This window comes from Eschrichtius robustus, chromosome 6 (assembly GCF_028021215.1).
Source record: "Eschrichtius robustus isolate mEscRob2 chromosome 6, mEscRob2.pri, whole genome shotgun sequence".
Classification (NCBI taxonomy): domain Eukaryota; kingdom Metazoa; phylum Chordata; class Mammalia; order Artiodactyla; family Eschrichtiidae; genus Eschrichtius; species Eschrichtius robustus.
The window spans coordinates 62,074,040-62,094,094 of record NC_090829.1 but is presented as its reverse complement, the minus strand read 5'-3'; the positions used below and the strand labels follow the sequence as shown (position 1 = coordinate 62,094,094).

Genomic DNA, 20,055 nt, shown 5'->3' with positions numbered 1-20,055 from the left:
TTAGCATTTTAGACTTTGCTTCATTTACATTCTATAGCCACACCTTATAATGGGACACTGGGCAGATTTCACTTTACTGTAGTAGTCTGCTGTAAGTTAGATAATGTATACTAACCTAAAAATAACAGGATTCTCATCTGAAATTCTTTATTCTAAAAGCTAGCTTACTGAAAGTCAAGAGCAATTCTGAGCTAGTTACAGAAAGAGGCTCTTCTCATTTTATTGATTTAATTATCCTAATATTTTGATTTGTATAATTAAAAGTATTTGCAATATTTAAATAGTTTTCAAACTGGTTTTTTATTGATTATAGTTGAATTTACAACAGTGTCATAAAATACTATAAACAGAGCCTTCAGATAGACAAAAAAAGCAAATTTAAATATATTAACCAGATTAAAGCATGCAAAAGATCCAATGATAAACACATTAAATAATAATATGCTAATGATGTCTAATTTACCCACTATAGGTTCTTTACATTGTCACAAAAATAGTAAACATCAATTTGAAATTTGGTGAATGGGCTTGATTCCTGATTTATAGGTAAGATATGATATACCCTTTGCATGTATATGGTTAACTTAACTGGTTGTGTTACAGTACATTTAGAGAAGTTTTGGTACTGGTATATATTTACTACCCATACTGCAGTAAATAATGTTTGGAAATGCATTCTCCTAATTTGCTCTGTGAACTTAGAAAGCACTAATGAATGAACAAACATGGGTCACTGAGGGACCAAAATTCCTTACTATTCACATTAACTTTTCCCATGAAAAGTTTCAAATATAACTCTAATAAAAAAATAGAGTTTTCAAGGAAAACTTTTCAGCATAATTTATAGAGGCAGATTTAAACAGAAGACTCAATAACCAAGCCATACTAAAAAATACAATTAACTAGGAATTAGCTCCCTTTTCTACCTTGATGTTAAAATATTTAGTGGCCTTAGCAAAAGGCTGAAATGCCATTGGGAGTCCCGTAAGCACACGGGGACAACCCAGATAAAGAGATGAAAAATGGCTCTTTATTCATAAATTTTAACATGTTCAGATTTAAATTAAGAGGGCGGCTGACAGGGGTGCATGGTAATGCTTTTTGTTTGTCTGCCATTATAACTCTGAGTGGGCATGAACTACTCCAGAGATTTCAGAAAGTAATTCCGCAGAGGTAGTGTGGCCATTACCAGGATGATCACACTGAATTTTAGGAAAGGAGTTGAAATGGCTCCCACAAAGTACTACCGCCCCTTTAACAAGTAGACGAGTCCATTGTGGAGAGAGTCAAGATGCTCCTGTCGTTGGTATAGAAAGGATCCGATGCACTCCATGATCTAAAGTAACAATAAGAGAAAAGTTTGGCTCACCAGGACCTATGTTTCAATTGAGAAAAAATTGTACTCTAAAACTTAGGACCAAAATGCGATTTGAGTATTAAAATAAGCACTGATTGATTCATTTTTAAATGCTAAAGATAAGTTCTTCTTACTAGCATTGAAGGACCAAACATTCTATTTATATTATACAAAAACTTGGGAAAATAATGCTCTAGTCATCATATAAAAATATTAGCCAAAATTCATTACCATTAAAACAATTTCTATAGGTAGTAAAGCATGAGACACTCTTAAAATCTTAATTCAATAAGAAACAAGTATGTTATTAAGAGGTATGCACATTTGGTTTTACTGAAAAGCAACTAGCCTGTATTTTGACATCACGAAAGCAAACAAACAAAAATCTCACTTACCAAAAGCTTTGGAATGAAACAGTAGTATGTTCATATTATATTATTATTTCTTTTCAGGTATAAATTCTAAAGGTTTTAGCATTAATTAGCTTGAACAAAGTAAATGTTTTAATTCAACAGGTATCAAAGACACCTTGAACGAAGTAAATGTTTTGACTCAATAGGTATCAAAGACACCTAGAAGTCACTAGGGTTTTCACTTAACTAAGAACAAATGATCCTCTACTGGTCTGGAAAAAGTTAACTACTGTCTGTCTGAATGATAAGGCCATAAGCAATTCATTATATAATACTTTATTTGCAGCTGTACCAATTTCAGCTAAAATAACTTAAGACTAAAAATAGCCTGCCATGCTTAAAATAGCCTAACCTATTTCAAGGACAGTATTAGGATTACCAAGTTAAAGGTGGCTTTTCTTAGAATACTAAAAGCACTTAATAAATACATTTTATGTAACTTTTTCCAGGGTTCCCACTTTCCTTAAATAAAGAAGTTAGAGAAAGAGATTAGCACTTAAAATGGCCCAAATTCACTTTTATAAAAAATCTGCTGTTTCCTAGAGACTAAAGTTTGTATGTAGTTCAATTTTAGACCGATTAAGTGAGCACAGTCACAATGAAGATTGGAACCCAGAAACTTTACAAAGTTGGCAAAGAGGAAGACAAACAAGCAACAACCATACCAGTGGTTTACAGGTTCTCTAATTTTACTAGTTTCCAGAAAACTTAAACAGTATCTACCTTCGTTTAAGAAGGGCTTGTTCACTACGGTCTCTCTAGCACCTAGAACTGTGCCATAGTAGGTACTCAGTATTGGTAAAATAAATGAATGGAATAAGACTATGAACGTTTCTTAGAGTAAGTATTTATGCAAGAAAAAGTATGCTCAGACACACATGACAAAACATAACTATAAACAATACTCCCAAACTGCCAATATTTTAGTTTTTCCTCTTTTCCAACCATTGCTTACACAGAAGAATCTTATTAGGTAAGGTTTCCTTCATTTTTGATCTTTTCAAAGCACACATGTGCATTCATATTGTTAAATATCATATTTGACAGAACATTAAACACCTGAACTACATATTAACTATTAACTCCTTTCTACTTAAAAGACAGTTTTGATTAGGATAAAGTAACTGTTGGTAAATTACATACAGAAAAGCATTTATTGCTGACGTACAGCCCTTTAGAGTACAACATGGCATATCCTTTATATAGCACCATGATGCTATCTTTGAAACAGAGCTTGCAATATGGCATATTCCTTTGACAACATCAATTAGTAAAATATAAGTAGAATTTTTGTGCCTGGATGGTAAAACTTTATTAGTAAAGAAATCTGTCATATGAAAGCACTAATTGTATTTCTCAAGTGATGACCATTACCTCTTATGTTTAATTAATGTTAATGGAACAAATATCCAAAGGATTCTACATCTTGTAAATAGAGGTATCAGTCTGTCCCTACCTTTTAAATTAGACATGAGAGAGAAATGTAGAATAGATGCTATTCCAAAAGCAAAACAGAATGCCAAATATATTTCACTAAAACAATTACAGGTAAAAAACAAAAACAAATGACTTTTCAAAGTTTAAATATAATGTTAATGGATCCATGGCAATATTCATATAGCCCCTAGAAAAGCACCAAGTGGTTTTGAATATTGTATAATTTTATCCACTAAAAAAAAAAAATAGAACAAATCTCAAAAGACTTTTTAGATTATTCATTTGAAGAAAACAGGGAGATAATGACAGTAGTAACTGATAGCATAACCTGAGATGCTGGACATAATTGGAAAGGTATTTATAGTCTGTCAAATAAGATATTCATTACTGTTAAACATTTTATTAGAAAAAAAAAAACTCTTAAAAAAGAAAAAAGTGAGATACAATTTTAAGGGGAAAGAAGTACAGATGAGAAGAGACAGCTTCAACAGAACATGCAGAAATAAATCCCATAATTCCTTGGGCAGGTTCAAAAGGGATAATGCAGCATAAAAATGGTTATGTAAAGAATGATGGGGTGCATCACCTAAATAGTTGATATCCAGAAAATGGGAATATATATAAAGCAGAAAAATATTCTGGGATCATTTAAAATTAATTCTAGTCTTTTTTTTTAGTAGTTAGTGAAAATGTATATTGTCATTAAAGAGAATTTCGTGTTGAAAAAGATGTTCTAAAAATTCTATACAAGTTCTTCAGTAGTCTCTTAGTCTAATTCCCACCTTAGTTCTGTGCAGTAAAGCTGTCTTATATTATACATTAGGTCTTTCTGGAACTTCCTTTGGGACACTTGTTGGACTGGGTACATGACAGAACTACTTTCTTATAATGCATTTCATAATACAATTGTGTAAGTCATAACATACAAGTCCCAATAAATTTAGGTGTCATAGTAATTCTTACATGTGGAATAAAATGCCTACAAAATAATATCACAGCATTATGGAAATATTTTTGATCACATTAAATTAACAAATGGGGACTGAAACCACAGACATTATGTTATTAACATAAGAATGCTATTTGTAAATGCAACTGTACCATAAAGAAATGGCCACAACTAAAGGCAAAGTGGGAACTAACAAGTTCACCAGTAAAAGTTACCTGAATTCTATGATACAAGAATGATGTCATACTCATCATTTTTAAAACATAAAGCCAACCAAATATTAAAAATTCTTTTATCAACAGATAAGAGTAGTGCCTCCTCTGCCCTTTACTCCCTGCTCCTGGGGTCTTTCCAACCTCTTCCCAGGCGTGGCACATGTAGAAAGTGATACTACTCATGTGGCACGCTGCGGACAATGGAAATCACCATCCATCCTCGCCCATCCGTAACCCTTCATGCACACGAGTGCACTGCTGCTCTGACTTTGACACTTTGATATCATTCACCTAAAGAATACCAAAGTGTGAAAAAAATTATTTCTATTCCTTAATATTCCCTAAATAATAACATGTCTCTTGGGGAAATGTATAAAGAATTGAATCAATTTCACTTTTTAAATAATTTAAGTGGTATATACCAAAAAATGGTATTTTTGTTATGATCCAAAAGAGCAAATCTAATTCAAGAAACACATTTGGGAGGAGACAAAAACACTAAAATTCTTCTAAACCATAATTTAAAGAGCCTGTTCTAACTTATAAACTTTTAATTAGACCATAAATACCGAGTAAAAACTTAAAAATCACAACTTATTTTAAAACCTCATTACACATATAAAAAGGTGTAGGAGAGCAGAATTTCAGCCTTTTATGTTTATAAATACCTCAAAGTCTCAAATGAGTGACTAGACAATATACATGAAGAATAAGAAAGGCAAAATCTTTTGACTTTACTATTATGTGTAGATTATTTTGTAAATACAAAAAGCAAACACACAAGCAAAACAAATACAGGAAATAAAACAACAGTTTAGGTATAATCAAAAAAAGAAAGTTATAAAAAACGAAACGAGTACCAGATACACACTCCTATTCACCACATTTGAGAAAGACTGTAAAGCAAGATTTTTTGTTCATTAGATGAAAAGTCTCTTCAAAGGTGCTTTCTGTTCCTTTGTTAGTGAAAGAACCCCCTACACCCTAAAGCCACAAAGTGAAATACCATCAAAGAGTGCTAATAAACAGCATACTTCCTGCTTCAGTTGGTAAAACCAGGGGCTGATTTATTAGGTATCTAGAGATGCAGGTTCATCCTGTTCCAGTTTATAGGATACTCATCTGCAGCAAAGGCTACTTAGAGAAATTTCACACCTGCTGACATGGGACGGACTACATCTTCCTATTACTCGTTCCAGCATTCTTCCAACAGATGCACACGCTGTTTCTCCTTCTGAGAAACAGCACATGGAGTCCAAGCACTTGATACTTGAATTTGTTTCAGTAAGCTGAAGGAGTTGAAGGAGAAAAATATTAGTTATTTATAGATTTGTACTTCCAAAAAGCATTAAAAAAACTGCAACAAGCACTTTAAAACCAAAAGTAATATATACATGTTTTCTATAATATGGAAATGTATGGAAGGCTTTAATTAAGAGTAATCATACCAAAATATTTAAAAGGCACTGTGTCCTAAATTAGAGGCTGAGTAAAATCATTATATAAAACAAGTAGCTGGATACTATATAAATCTGCAAAGATTTTGTATTTTAATATTTTAATATATTATGATTAAAATGATTTATTTACATCAACCACTCAGAGACTTAATGAATTCTCATTCTTCCTTGAGCTTTTGTTTAGGTGAAATGCTCCTGCAACTTCAATTAAAAATATCTAGTAACTGAGAAAAGTAGAGTTTAAATTAATTTGAAGACTGGGAAATAATCAGGCAGGACCAAATCCCAATCTTCAACAATAACAACAACAACAGTAGCAAACACCTTACGTAGTGCCAGGTTCTAAACACCATATAGATATATATATGCACATCATAAATAATTCTTGAAAAAAGCATCATCTGCCTCAAATTGCTAAGCAACTATTAAGTGCTAACCATGCCCATAATAAGTTCATCTTGCTTTTTAAAAATTAACTGATGATACATTATTAAAATAAAGAAGTAACTAAGTAGTACTATTTAGATTTAAAACTGAATTAATTTCTGTAAGCTTGCAAGATTTATATTGATTGAGGGATAAAAAAAACCTGGCAAGAAAAACTTAAAGCCACAGTACTAATAATTTCAATCCTGTTAAAATAAGGGGGAAAAAATGGTATGACCACATAGCCCAATGACTCCTAACCCTGGTTTTGACACAGTCAAGGGTACACCTAAATTTCTCAAGGGTTATCATTTTAAACAAACTTATTTTTCACTCATTTTCCTTTACATATATAACATATTGCATAACAAATCTTTCAAAAGTGTAGAGGAAGGAAAACAACAAAAATAGATTCATTAGAGTGCTGCAATTCACAAAGGTTGGGAATCACCAAGTGTAGAGTGTAGGCATGGCAACAGTGGACACTTGTGGAGACACTCACAATGGACAGAGGACACGAACATGATGAAACGTAAATAACCTGGCATTCTGAACCTAAGCAACTGGTGAGGTCCTACAAAATCCCTGCTCAGAATAATCCTGCCAAATACCAAGCAGTGCGAGACAACTTGGTTCCTGTTAGGCAATGAACTGATTGCATCAACGTCCTAGGATCTGCTAAGCACTGAGAAATAGCCAAATTTTACTTATTCTTTCATTATAATACCCTTGGGTTTAGGACTGTTTACGATACTATTTCTTAAACTGTGTATTATGAGATATTTACAGACATTGCACGAAAAAAAGTTCTGTGGCCAATTAAGTTTGAGAAACACTAGTTCAAGGAATGTCTAAACAGACTTTGTGAGTAAAGGACTGTCAGTAAGTCAGGTTGTACGGTCAGTCTCCAGGGAGAGAGCTAGACATGGTGCAATTCTCAAATATGTTTTTTTCAGTAAACTCCCCTTCCTCCCCTCCCCACATGGAACATTAATCAACACCAGCAGGAACATTAATATTCAGTGGAAGATTTTAGGAAATGCTGGTTTAGGTAACAGGATTTCACCAGTTTCCCAGTTTCCTCCTTGGGTTACTGGGCTCCAGCTTCCTCCATCTCAAAGCCATCCTCTGTAGGAAGCAGGACTTTAGAGCTCCCACATGCTCAAGGATAAAGTGCTACACCTCAAAGAGGCCTGTAGGGCCCTTTATAACCTGATCTCAGGCTGCCTTTCCTGCTCTACTTCTAAATGCTCCTGTACAGTCTCCACACAGCCAACCAGGCAGTGCTCCCTGCCTGTGGGTATGTGTCAGGGCCTGTCACCAATTGGGGGCAGAATGCTGACCCCTAACACCAAGTTCAGTTTAAATACCATCATCTCTATGAAACCTCCTCCACCTCTCCAACTATCAGTACTATCTCTTTCTCTCTAGCTTCTATTCCAATTCTTGTTTGTATCATTTAAATGACAGAAGCACTTAAATTCAACTTATACTTCATTGAGCAAGGCACTGTGCTGGTTCCTAAAGGGGACAGCAACCCTGCCTTCAATCTGTTGAGTAAAGGATAAAGAAAAGGGTGGGAGATAAGCCAGGAACAAGTAATAATGGCAGTTATATTAATGGAATGCTTACTATGTATGTGCCAGTTAGTATGTAAGATGCTTCTCATGGATTATCTCATTTATAACCACCTTTTCAGACAGGCACCAGACTCATACACATTTTACAGATGAGGAAACAGAGAAGTTAAAAATATGTTCATGCTCACCCAGCTGGGGCTTCAGTCTTGGTTTGATTCCAGAGCCCAAACCTCTTTACCATGCTGTTATACTGCCTTCTTATAATTATGGTATGAAGCAGAGTACAATATCGAAAAAGAGGAAGGAAAGCTCAAACCCAGCTGTTGTTGTTGGTATTAGTGGGAGAGCATGAGAGATTTGATGAAAAAGATGGCATACTGAAGACTGGATGGGATTTCAATAGCTGGAGATGGGAGAGAAACAGCATTCCAGGCTAAGCAGAGAGAATGAGTAACTGCGTGGGCAGAAAAGTATGATGTGCATTTAGTGCATGTTTAGCCTAAGTGTAGAGAGAGTAGTTGTTACTCCTACCCCCTTGCAAAAAGACCAGTGTGACTCAAAGTGTGATCTATGGACCACTGTTGGTCTGAAAACACTGTTACTAGCTCATGAGAGACAAGTGCATCTGGTCCGTGAGAGTAAGAGATTAGACAATTTTATGGCAATCTGACAGAATAGTTTTGTAACTGTTGAATCTAATTAAAAAATTGGGGCTTATTTTATATATCTTTTAAATTTCATTTCCTAGTAATTCATTTTTATTGTATTTTACAAAAGTATTGGTCCGTGATGAATTGGAAATGAACAACAACAAAACAAACAAGAAAACAAACTGGTCATTCACAACATTTATCTGGGGAGCACTGAACTAGACCAGAAACTTGAAAGAGCAAGGGGTTTGGTTCTTCTTAGCTTAACAACATGTGCTTTACTACTGCTGGTGCTCGACCAACTGACAGGGATTCACTAAAGATAACATCCATAAGGTCAGCAGCATTTGAGTGTCCACATACATGCAGAACACTGCTTAGGTTTGGATCTGCTTTGCATTCATCACCTTTTACTTTAAAACCTAAGGACAAGTATTAAACTAAGGGCAACTCAACACAGAGAGTAAATATCTTAATATGTCAAAAATATTATAAAGAAATGACTTTTCAGATTACCTTCTGAACTAAGCAAAATATATTTCCTTTTTATTCCCTAAGGAGAAAAAAAAAACCCACCTGCTTTGAAAATGCTGGTTAACTGTGTTTCTGTAAAGCTATCTATAGAAAACACTATACTGTTCTCTAGCAAACCTCCAAGCTCCATCACTTTTCCATATATACATCTTTGATCTCATATCACAGCTTCCAGTATAACCGGGGGTGGAGCATTTAGATCTCATTTCATTCAAAGTAAGGAGAGGGAGTCATTACCTTTTTAAACAAGAAGACTATTAATAAATACTAGAAAAGAAAACAGGCAAAGTAACAGGAGTGAGACCCTACCTGGTGGCACTAAACAGTAACTTTTTTTTTTTTCACACACACACACTGTATTTTATTTTTACAAGAGATAAACAGACTGACACCAAGCATTGTAAATGGATGACCACAACAAAAGCAACAATGATTGCAATTACCAAACACGAAACACACTCATACTATGTCATAATATTGACATTCAGTCCAGTAACCCTCCACTATAACAGCTCCTTTACTTTGCAGTGAAAATTGATTTGTACACTTTTTTGTAGAAAAGAAAACAAGCAAAGTAACAGGAGTGAGACCCTACCTGGTGGCACTAAACAGTAACTTTTAACTTAACAGAAATTTTGATTTATTGGTAAGACTCACTCTCCACCACATTTACTTCCCAGAAACAACCACATAACTTAGAGCTAAAAGGGCTGCCAAGCAAAACAACTATGGAGATCCAACATGGGTATGTATAGCTAATAAAAATTTTCATCTTTATAGAACTTCCCTTTTGAAATAAATTCTGGCTCACTGCTCTTATTTCCATTATTTTCACATCAATGATGGTAAACATTTAGAAGTTTCTCCTGTTACTTCTACAAAAATCTTCCTTAAATTTTCTAAGTGTTGGAAAACTGTCATACATTTCTAAGTTTTTTAGTCATGCCTATGACATTTTACCCTATCAAATCAAATAAAGTTCTTTAAGTTTAGATAAAAATTATTTAACTATTGACCATATTTGTTCTTTTGCCCTTAAAATTGTTTTATATACTTCATAATCAAAGTGAACACCTTGCTTAGCCTTAAAGGAGATATTTGTAAAGAAGCCTTAAACTATAATTATGGAGGGAAAAAAAGGCTTCTGTTTAAGGAAATGTTTTTCTTTTAAATGTGAGATCAAAAGTCATCAAATATTACCAATTTCCATATTTGGTTAAGAATAATAAAACCCCTAAAACAAGTTAATAGCTTCAAGTTCTTATTCAGAATTGGAAGAGGTACCTGTTTAATGATGGTATTTAAGTAACTGCTTCTCTTACTCAAGGCCTCTTTCTCCAAAACATGCTGTAAGCTCACATTTACTCCCCTGGACTCCCTTCCCTTTCTTTCTCACCAAGTAAAATAAACAATTTTGAAAGCCAATTATAAGTATAAATAAAATACCTCTATACTGACTTTTAGGGATCTCCAGAATGAAGGAGATTCCCATATGTGTTGCCTAAATTTAAGTGTGAAAATAAGCATACAATATGAATTCTATTTATTAGGTAAGCTTATTTTAATAAACTTGGCTTATTCCTTGTTTCAAAAAGACTGAGGCCCCTTTATTTTAATCATGTGATTGCAAAATAACAATATCTGACTAGGAATTTGTAGTTTAGGTGAACAAGAGTATGAGTTATCTGTGAAAAATGATAAAATCTCCAATTTTAATTTAATGGAGAGGGTAAATCAGAATAGCAACAATTAACTAATCAGCACAGCTGATGTTAAGAAATCAGTTTTCTAAGTATCAATCATTCACAGCATATCATTACCGTTTGGTAGAAATAATATCAATACTAATATTTTTCTTCATTTTGACCTCCAGATGAAAAAGTTGTTCAGTTAAGTCAGCACAGATTTGAAAATAACATTAGTTTTGTAAACTGTCACACTTATCAGATATGCATCTAGGTCCTGCCTTATTATTATTAGTCTTTTAAATGTTCGATTGTATTTGTTTACAAAATTTTACTCATTCAGAAAAGTGTAGCTTTTAGTGGCAAATAACTAAATACAGGCCATCAAGGTTTTCTGTTCCTTTTGTAGTTCACTGCTTTGTTAAGTGAAGCAATAGCTGTACGTATCTTTGTCACACAAGAAGAGGAAGGTGACTTGTAGTTGGTTGAAACTGCTTAAAATGTTTTTTGTTGTTGGTGGTGGCAGATTGCAGGTCTCGGGCTTAAGCGTCCTGGTTCACAATGAGAAAGGTCAGTAGCCATAGCATCCTGTTGATATATCTATGGTAGCTAGGTGCAAGCTGGAAAGAGGGCATCCAGAGTAGGGCCAGGAATCCAGAGACAAAAATGTGACAGAACAATGAAGGCCTAAGAGGCAGGGTGACGTAGAGGGAGATGACTAGGAGAGTCTAGCCCATGGCAACATTTAGGGCTCAGCATAATTCTGCCTGATTTGGAAAGGCTGACCAAATTTTGATTAGAGAAACAACTACCATTTCAAGACAGAAAATATAGGAGAGAGATATTATTTAATACTTACTTTTTTAAAAGTGATTTTCATCTCAAAATATATGCCAAAGACAGAAATATATGAGACGAGAAATACTCAAGATATATTTCATTCAACTAATTAAAATTCAGTGATAAGCAGAAAAAAAACTGCAGATCAGGGTAAACACCTCCAGCAATTTTACTAAAATCATATCCATGGTTTGAGGGCTCTTCTACTTTCTTGTTTATAGGAAGAGAGACCATATGTCACAGGATGATAAAACAGTTCACTTATCATTCCTTTGTAAAAGTAACCATAACAAGGCCCCTATTATTTAATAGGGGTATTCTAAGAACCCAATTCTCAACTGTTCTATACATTTTAATGAACATATTAAAGTAAAGCAGCACCATATCCATGTCTTTTGAAATATCCACTTGAGCTTGAATCTTTGGGGAACTTTTATCGCAGAGGACATAATTTCACAGTATTAGCACAGTCAGTTCCCAAATGGATTATGTGCTCTGGGAATTAACCAGGACATCATATAAATCCCAGCCAGCTTCCCCTCTTTAATCAATGAGTTCTTCAGCTGAGTTTTCCTTGTAGCCAATGAGCGCATGTTCTAAAAACTAAAAATCTTTCTATATTTATCAAAGCAAAATACAAGATAAATATATTATGAAGGTAATCATATGAAATATCCCAAAACAAAATAAAAATTCAGAATTGTTTTGAATTTCTTTTCAACTAATAATAATAATGACTGGGAGTTGATTAATCTTCAACATTTTCCATTTTAGGCAATTCACTAAAGGAATCTAATTTTAAAAATATGTCTTCCAGAATACACATTTTTTTCAAATTATTGTACCTGTTCCACTGTCTGATTTATAATCTTCAAGTAGCTTTGTTTTAAAGTTTCACCATTTATGAGGGTTATCTCAGATGAGACAACAGCACCTTCTTGACCAGTAATTAGAATGTACAAAGTGGCAAACAGCCCAAGTAAAAATATAATTACTAGTGGTAAGAATTTTTATCTTCCATGGTTACTACCAATTAAAATATTTTGCATATCCCAATTAGGTCTAGAAGTGGTTGTTAGGGTTTAATTCTCAAGAGGGAGTGAATCAAGTCCTCATTAATTCATACTTTTTTATTACAAAGATGTTAACTATGAAAGTTTATGAAAAGTAAGAACTGAGAGTTTGGTGAATACCAGTCAACAGAAAATTATTCAGTACCAAGTCTAAGCACTCACTCATTTGACCATTCAACTCAAGAGGTAGACTTAGATAAGTAATTCAGTGTCTAACTATGTTAACATGTATAAAATGACACATAACTACAAGTGGCAAAAGTGATTTGGGAAATAACAGAAATAGCATGACATATTTTCAAAAGAAGTGAAAAGGAATAAATTCTTGATTATAAGACAATAGGTTAGAATTTGAAGTAAAGTAAGATTTAACACTATAACTCCAAAGGAAGATTAATGAAATATTCAGGTACGGACATATAAAAAATGTAAAGATCATAAAAAAGGAAAACAGGTAAACAAAAACAATATATGAGAAACGGTGAAGGAATTAGTAAAGTAAAAACTGAAATGTCAGGCCAGTTCTCCCATAGCATGCCCCAAGCTTGAGAACTTAGCGGATATGTCCCCAAGAAGGTCCAGCGCAGTACTACCTAGTGCACGTAAGAACTGTCCTGCTGGCTGCAAGCCTCAGCTAGCAGGTGCCTACTGTCCTCCCCTCTGTGCTTGCTTTCAGCAAATTCATATGCTGAGCTGACTGAACCCTTATCTTCTTCCATCTGGAAGGACAGAAAAGCAACAAGTCTCATATTACAGAACAATACTCTCACTGTATATAAGTTTAGAATCAAAATAGCAAGTTGGGGTCCACAATCTGTGAGGCACAAATGAAAGTTCACACAACACCACATTCATTTACTGTCACAAAAGAGAGCAAATAGTAGCTTCTTAAGGAGCATACAACAGAGCATACAAAAAAAAAAGCCATGATTTTCTGGTGCACAAAGTTAAATGAAAACCAGGTTTCCATCAATAAAATTAAATTTCTTCTATTAAACAAATTCCTTGCCACCAAGAGTTAGGGTTCTTATTGCAAAGGTATGTCCCATTTCGCATCTCTGATGCTCCCTCTCAGAAGACTTCTCTACTTTAACTGGAATTCAGCAGAGTGGAAGGGTCAATCATATGGCCTTTCAAATGTTAGACATACGAGTAAGGCGGAGCTTGACTTGATGTAGTAAACAAAATTAATTGAATCCTTAATTTGAAATATATTTTTTAAGTGAGTGTTAACTTAGTTATATAAATTTCTCCTCTTTTGCTTTTCCTATTTTTTTTTTTTTTTTGGCTGTGTCTTGTGGCTTGTGGGATCTTAGTTCCCCGACCAGGGATTGAACCCAGACCCTCAGCAGTGAAAGGGCGAAGTCCTAACCACTGGCCCCCCAGGGAATTTCCTCTATATTTTAAGTATTAGAAACCTTCTAAGGAGTATGTGCCTACAGCCAAGCTAATTTTAACCTTTCTTAAATTATAAAAAAATGTCCTCAATAAATAAAAAACAATTTTTTCCCTCATTTCTATGTGTTTTCTCAGTCTTAGGACTAATCAATAATTATTTCTATAAAAAATGCTATAGTAAATTTCTTACATACATAAAAAATAAAGTAGTAGAATTCCTTGGTTTCAAGAGTACAATAAAAGTTTATGTAAAGGTAGATTATTATTATAGCTTTGCCCATAACATAAAGGAGTATAAAATACTCAAAATGAGTTTTCTTTTATTCAAAAGAAAATTATTAATAGTTTTGTGTTAATGGTCCTTAAGAAGTACTAACCTGATTAAAGATTTGAAAGCTCTTAAAGATATTCGATATATGCACAATCTTCCTCTCTGTCACAACAGTAAACAATTAAGCTACCATGGATCACAACCAGGAATACCATTCAACATAGTTCAAAAACAAGATGTATTCAAAATCCACAGCATGCATCAACAGACAGATGTTTGTGGGCACTTGTTCTTCATGAAGCTATGAGCAAATGCCCATCCAGTGATCATTTACCACTCATGTAAGCAATTGTTATTTCTGCCTGGCCTTTGGTTGAGCATAGTATTTCTTTCTTTTCGTTTTTCTCTGATGCTGATAGTAAGTAAGCATATAGACCACAGTATGTAAAATAGTCATTTGATAGGTGAAGAACCTAGAGGCTCAGAGAGGTGAACTAATTTGATTAGGATATAGAGGGTGCAGGGCCAAGGGCATGCTGTGCTAGCATTCAGGCCCACCATCTCCCCAACAGGGCTCTTCTCCCTTTGTTACACCACCTGACTGGACAGTGCTTGCAGGAAACACTACCTGACTCATGTACCCTGCTCTCATTGTGTTCCTTCATAGATGAATGTTAAGCTTACTACTTTATTACAGTATTAAGAAGAGTGGGATCTCTTTAATTTATGATCTCCGTGTATCATTCTTTTTTAGTCTATCATTGTTCAAAAAATGTTGCTTGATTTGAGCCACCATGATATGAGAAAATATGATTTAATAAAAACATTAAGATTATTCACAATGTAAAAGTTAATCCTCACGAAAGTGCTTGCCGGAGTGTTCTTTTAAATAATGAGCTCTCCTATTGCCTTGGAGTTAAATAATTAGATGTTTGAAAATGTGACAAATACACACTGTTTTCAGAAGGCACATATAGATAAAATGTGATGCACATATTTGGCTCAACCAAAGGTGAAGGCAAATCTTCCAAGTTTGTTTTGATTTTAGTTCTTGTTTTAAACATGAAATTTAGTTGACTACCACTTAAACACCCATTTGTATATTCACCTACAATTATTATACCTTTGTAATTCAAAGTAGAGTATTTCAAAAATCCTGATGCTAATAGGAATAATAAAATCGAAAGGTTTGGTAAAATTTTGGAACAGCTCAAAATTATGAACTCATAGGATTACATAAGAAGTTATTTAAGCAGTGCTTTGTCAAAGTCATTCGTTTGATCAAGTGAACATAGATGGATTAGAAACCTTGAGAATAAAAAAGAATTTTAAAAAAATGTATGACTAAAAATCCAGGGTACGAAGTTGAAGGGTGCCAAAACAAAACAAAACAAAAAATTCAGTTATATTACTTTTCCTTTTCAAACCAGACTGGAGTTAAAATTAATATATAGCTTTGGTATCTTAATATGAAAAGTTCTAGGATTTAAACTTTCATTCTCTTCCATCAAGACATCTTCGGATTACTGATTATTTTTTGTGGAAACTGACAGAATGGATCTGTCTGTGGAGATAAAGGTATATATATGAGATACAAAATGTATTGTTAAAATCTTACCTATTGTTTAAGCAAAAAAAAAAAAGGAAAAAAAAATTAGGACACACTTTTGTATTATTTTAAAATAATTTGTAGTCAATAAACCCACTTGAAATCTAGAGTGTTTTTTTTCAGGGCTGAATTATTTATACCAATAAAATAATTAAAAAGTAAAAAAAAAAGTATTTGTTCAATTTATAGATGCACTAAACAGCAGCAAGGATATGAAACGTTTCAGCAGCCATTACAGTGTACAAAGACAAATATACATATGTATTTGCAGCATAGATTAAGGCAAGATAAAAATGGGCAATTCTCACTTCCAAGTAACTGAAACTTAAAACTTTAAATTTTATGATGAATTTCTGTAGCTTAAATTACTCAACATGCAGGAGCATTCTTACGTACCAATATGACAAGCAGAAGCATTAGAATTGTGCTAGAAAAGGTAGTTAAGGTATAAAATATATAATAAGGTACAGATCTCTGTCCTGTTATGCTGAATTTTTGTCTCAAAGAAATGGATATATTTTTTAGGTCAAATTAGAGACAGAGCTGTGCTAACAAAAATGCCCCACTCTTAATTCATGCCTCTGCCCATCTTTTGAATATTTTTAAATTGACCTTTAGCATGCAGAAGAGTTAGTGAGGTTCTACTCCTCCTACTCTACCTAAGTTTGCTCAGCTGATTCCTTGCCCTCGACAATGGCTGCAGTGCGATGAACTCGTCACTGAAAGCGACTGTGTTGGAGTACATCTATAAGTGGACAGAAAAGGGATGGGACATACAACAAGTCAGTGAGCTGTATTTATCACCTAAGAGACAGACACAGGACAAGCTTTGTAAAGACATTTGTCCCTACAAGAGTAGGATATATCATACATGGTACACATACATAACTGACGTTTGTAGGGCCATTGGCTTTGCTATCAAAAGAATTTATTCTTGATACCACATTGTTATTCTGCAGAAAAACAAAGCTCAAAATAAATGCTGACAACTCTTCTTTTGATATGATTTTTCTTGCTACTTTTGGTAAGCAATGAAGTAAGTAGCTGACAACTTTCTCAACATTTGAAATTAGAGGTGAAAGTACAAGGCTAAAATAATAAAGATTACTGACTACAGCGAAAGAATAATGTCACACACGGGATATGAATGACCATATACTGTCTCAACAAAAACAAAAAAAATCCCCAGTAGGCTAGAAAATCCCTGAGTGGAAGTAGAGATTTCCTCTTTAGATTATTTTTATTTCCATGTTTATTTTTTATTGACGTATAGTTGATTTACAATGTTGGGCCAATCTCTGCTGTACAGCAAAGTGACTCAATTTTAAAAATATATATCACATTCTTTTCCTCTTTAGATTACAGTTGAACATCCAGTCAAATCATTTAAAAGGAATTTAGTAGAGTAGAAAGGGAGATTATACTGGCTTTCATACATAGAAAAATGATTGATTTTTTAAATCAACTCCATTTTTAATCAATTTAACCTATGGTAAAAGAACTAAAATATATATAAAGTACTTTTAACTTTTTCTTGTCTAAGGGTCCGCCTTAAGGTATCAAATATTTCCTGTGTAATCCTTTAAAAAGAGGTCTATAAAAATGGTAATAAGGACTAATATTATCACCTTTTATTATCATTAAGAAATCTCTATGAAAAGACATAATGCTCTGCCTAAAGAAAATTTCTAAGGATAAATGTAAATAAATCATTATTTACTTTTATAAAGAAGTAAGTTTTTAAGTGATGTCATTAATATAGTTTGGTGAAATATAACTTTATATAGCCAAGAGGGCAAGACAAATATGTTCTCCATAAAGATCTAAAAAAAGTATAATAGACAATGTATTAAAAGTAGTATTCTATTATCATGAATATCTCTGAAGATTAGAAAAAAGATAGGCAAACCTTTCTGATATATATTTAAGTAATATATTGCATGGTGGAAAAGTCTGCCCATACTGATATAAATATATGCATAGGCAGACACAGTAACCAGATTATGCAAATTTTTTCAGCCCCAGCTGAAGATCAGTATCAGAGCAACATCCTCATCATTCTTTTAATTATGTTCTTACTGAGGACTTACTACATACAGACCCAGGGTTAGGCACTTTATATTAATGATCTCTAACCATCAAGTAAGGTAGTTATTATTCTGATTCTACAGAGGAAGAAATTGAGGCTTAGGGAAGTGACTTGATTAAGGACATACATTTTATAAGTGGTTAAAACAGTATCTGAATTAAGTTTGTCAGGCTTCAGAGGCCTATGCTGCTTCAGTGGTGTTAAAATGTATATTGGCTAGGACTGACTGACCAAAGCAAATAAGTGCTAAAGAAATGTTAATATGATCAACAACTGAAATTAAAACCAATACACTGTTTAAGAAGCCTAACTCAAATCACTAAATACTTAAGAAGCAATTATTCTATTTGTAGCATGAACACACAACTAAATTTCCAAAATTTGCTTGGCATATAGCAAACATGCAAAAAACAAAAACAAAAACAAAACCCCCCACAAAACCCTCAACCTAGGCAGAACTAAATGATTAATAAACTCTGTGTTTACAAGGGCATAAAAGTTGATTAGAATGTACTCTTGAGGACATATGTTCAATGTCATGATACAGTTAATAGGACAAACCAATATTTCTAGCTTATGTACAAGTCAAATACACAAAAAAAGTCAAATATACTAAATAGCTATCATTTCTTGAGGATATACTCTGTGTTTGAACATTATTTCATTTAATCCTTATTACAAATGTAATGAAATAGACATTTCTGTCATAATTTTACCCATGAAGAAACGGAGACTTAAAGTTACAGGAGCTACTCAGTGGTAGAATGTGGGTTTTGAACCCACAACTATCAGGCCCTAAAGACCATATTCTTAAACACTATGTAACATACTGTTAATATCTGCTGTAGTTTAATATTATTAGTAAGTGTTTAGTGAGAGAATATATTTTATAAAAATCCATTCTGTAGAAGTTACTTAGGTTAAAGAACTTATTTCATACTTTTGTTGAAAACAATATGACCTGAAGAAGTACTACTGAAATTCTAATGGTTCTAAAGAAATGGATATATATCCCAATTATATATATTTGATAGAAGGCTGTGATAATACTATTTAAGACATATTTATACTATTTGGACATAACTTGATAGTTTTATACTTAAAATCTAGTTCTATTAATAATACAATGTAATTTTTAAAAAGTATAATTTTTCAGGAGTCATAAAGTTCATAGCAACAATAACAACTTTAAAAATATCACATTTAACAATATTTATATTGTAAAAACTTGATACAGGAATAGATAATTTCCTATTTTCTAATGTAAGCAAATTATAATGACAGCTATTCATCAAGGCTCCTAATTAAAAAGGTATTGTATATAAAAAGTGGTTACCTGTGCCTTTTCAATATTTGTAGGATGAAACTGTCGGTCAAACACTTTCTTCACAATATCAAGAAATAGGCATGTAACAACCATGAGAATTATGGCAAACCAAGCAGAACCACTTGACAGGAGCTGAATAAATACAAAGTACATATTCTGGGAGCTCAAAAATGGCCTGCAAAGAAAGAAAGTGGGATTAATAAAAGAAGAAACCGACAAGACAGATTCTTAAATCAAGACATTAAGTAAACCCACTATACATGAAGGTTACAATTTTAAGAATACTCCAGGAAAATGTTCAAAATGTGGAATCAGTGTAATTTAATTAATCAACTAACTAATAAAACATGGTAGATTTTAATTGTTAAAAATAAAATCCAATTTAATTCATTTGAATGACAACCATAGTTTTTATAATTAGGAAAGTGGCAAGTAATTGACTTATCCTATCTTAGTGTTAGGATAATTCAAAAGAATTATGTAGTGAATAATACAGACTTAAGAGACCAAAAAAGCAAGAAAAAGTATGTAATAAAATATTTTCTACTAAGCAACTACAAGCTTGATTACCCAAATTTTAGGTTGAAAAGCTCTACTTAGAGGATCTTCTCTACACATGTATTTTAAAATAAATGTACTCACAAATATTAGTTCTACATAGTAGTAGGTATTGTCAAGATACTCTTTTTGGGTTTGTGTATATATCACTTCAAAAGAATGAGGGGAAATACAGGAAGAAATG

The 20,055-nt window shown here is 33.2% G+C and overlaps 1 protein-coding gene across 3 annotated transcripts in view; it reads right to left on the bottom strand.

The window, feature by feature from the left end:
• Positions 1-281: 281 nt before the first annotated feature.
• The window catches only part of ATP11B (ATPase phospholipid transporting 11B (putative)), a 126,167-nt gene continuing 106,393 nt past the window's right edge, over positions 282-20,055 (bottom strand). The window contains exons 28-31 of one of the 3 annotated variants that reach the window (XM_068546299.1): positions 19,323-19,488; positions 16,557-16,642; positions 5,527-5,660; positions 282-1,336 (exon numbers count right to left, since the gene is read on the bottom strand). In XM_068546299.1, coding sequence (XP_068402400.1) covers positions 5,558-5,660; positions 16,557-16,642; positions 19,323-19,488 — 355 coding nt within the window. In that variant the 3' untranslated portion in view covers positions 282-1,336; positions 5,527-5,557. Of the gene's footprint in view, positions 1,337-5,526; positions 5,661-13,238; positions 13,339-16,556; positions 16,643-19,322; positions 19,489-20,055 lie in introns of those variants that run through there. The other 2 variants (XM_068546297.1, XM_068546300.1) reach the window with 2 other exon arrangements.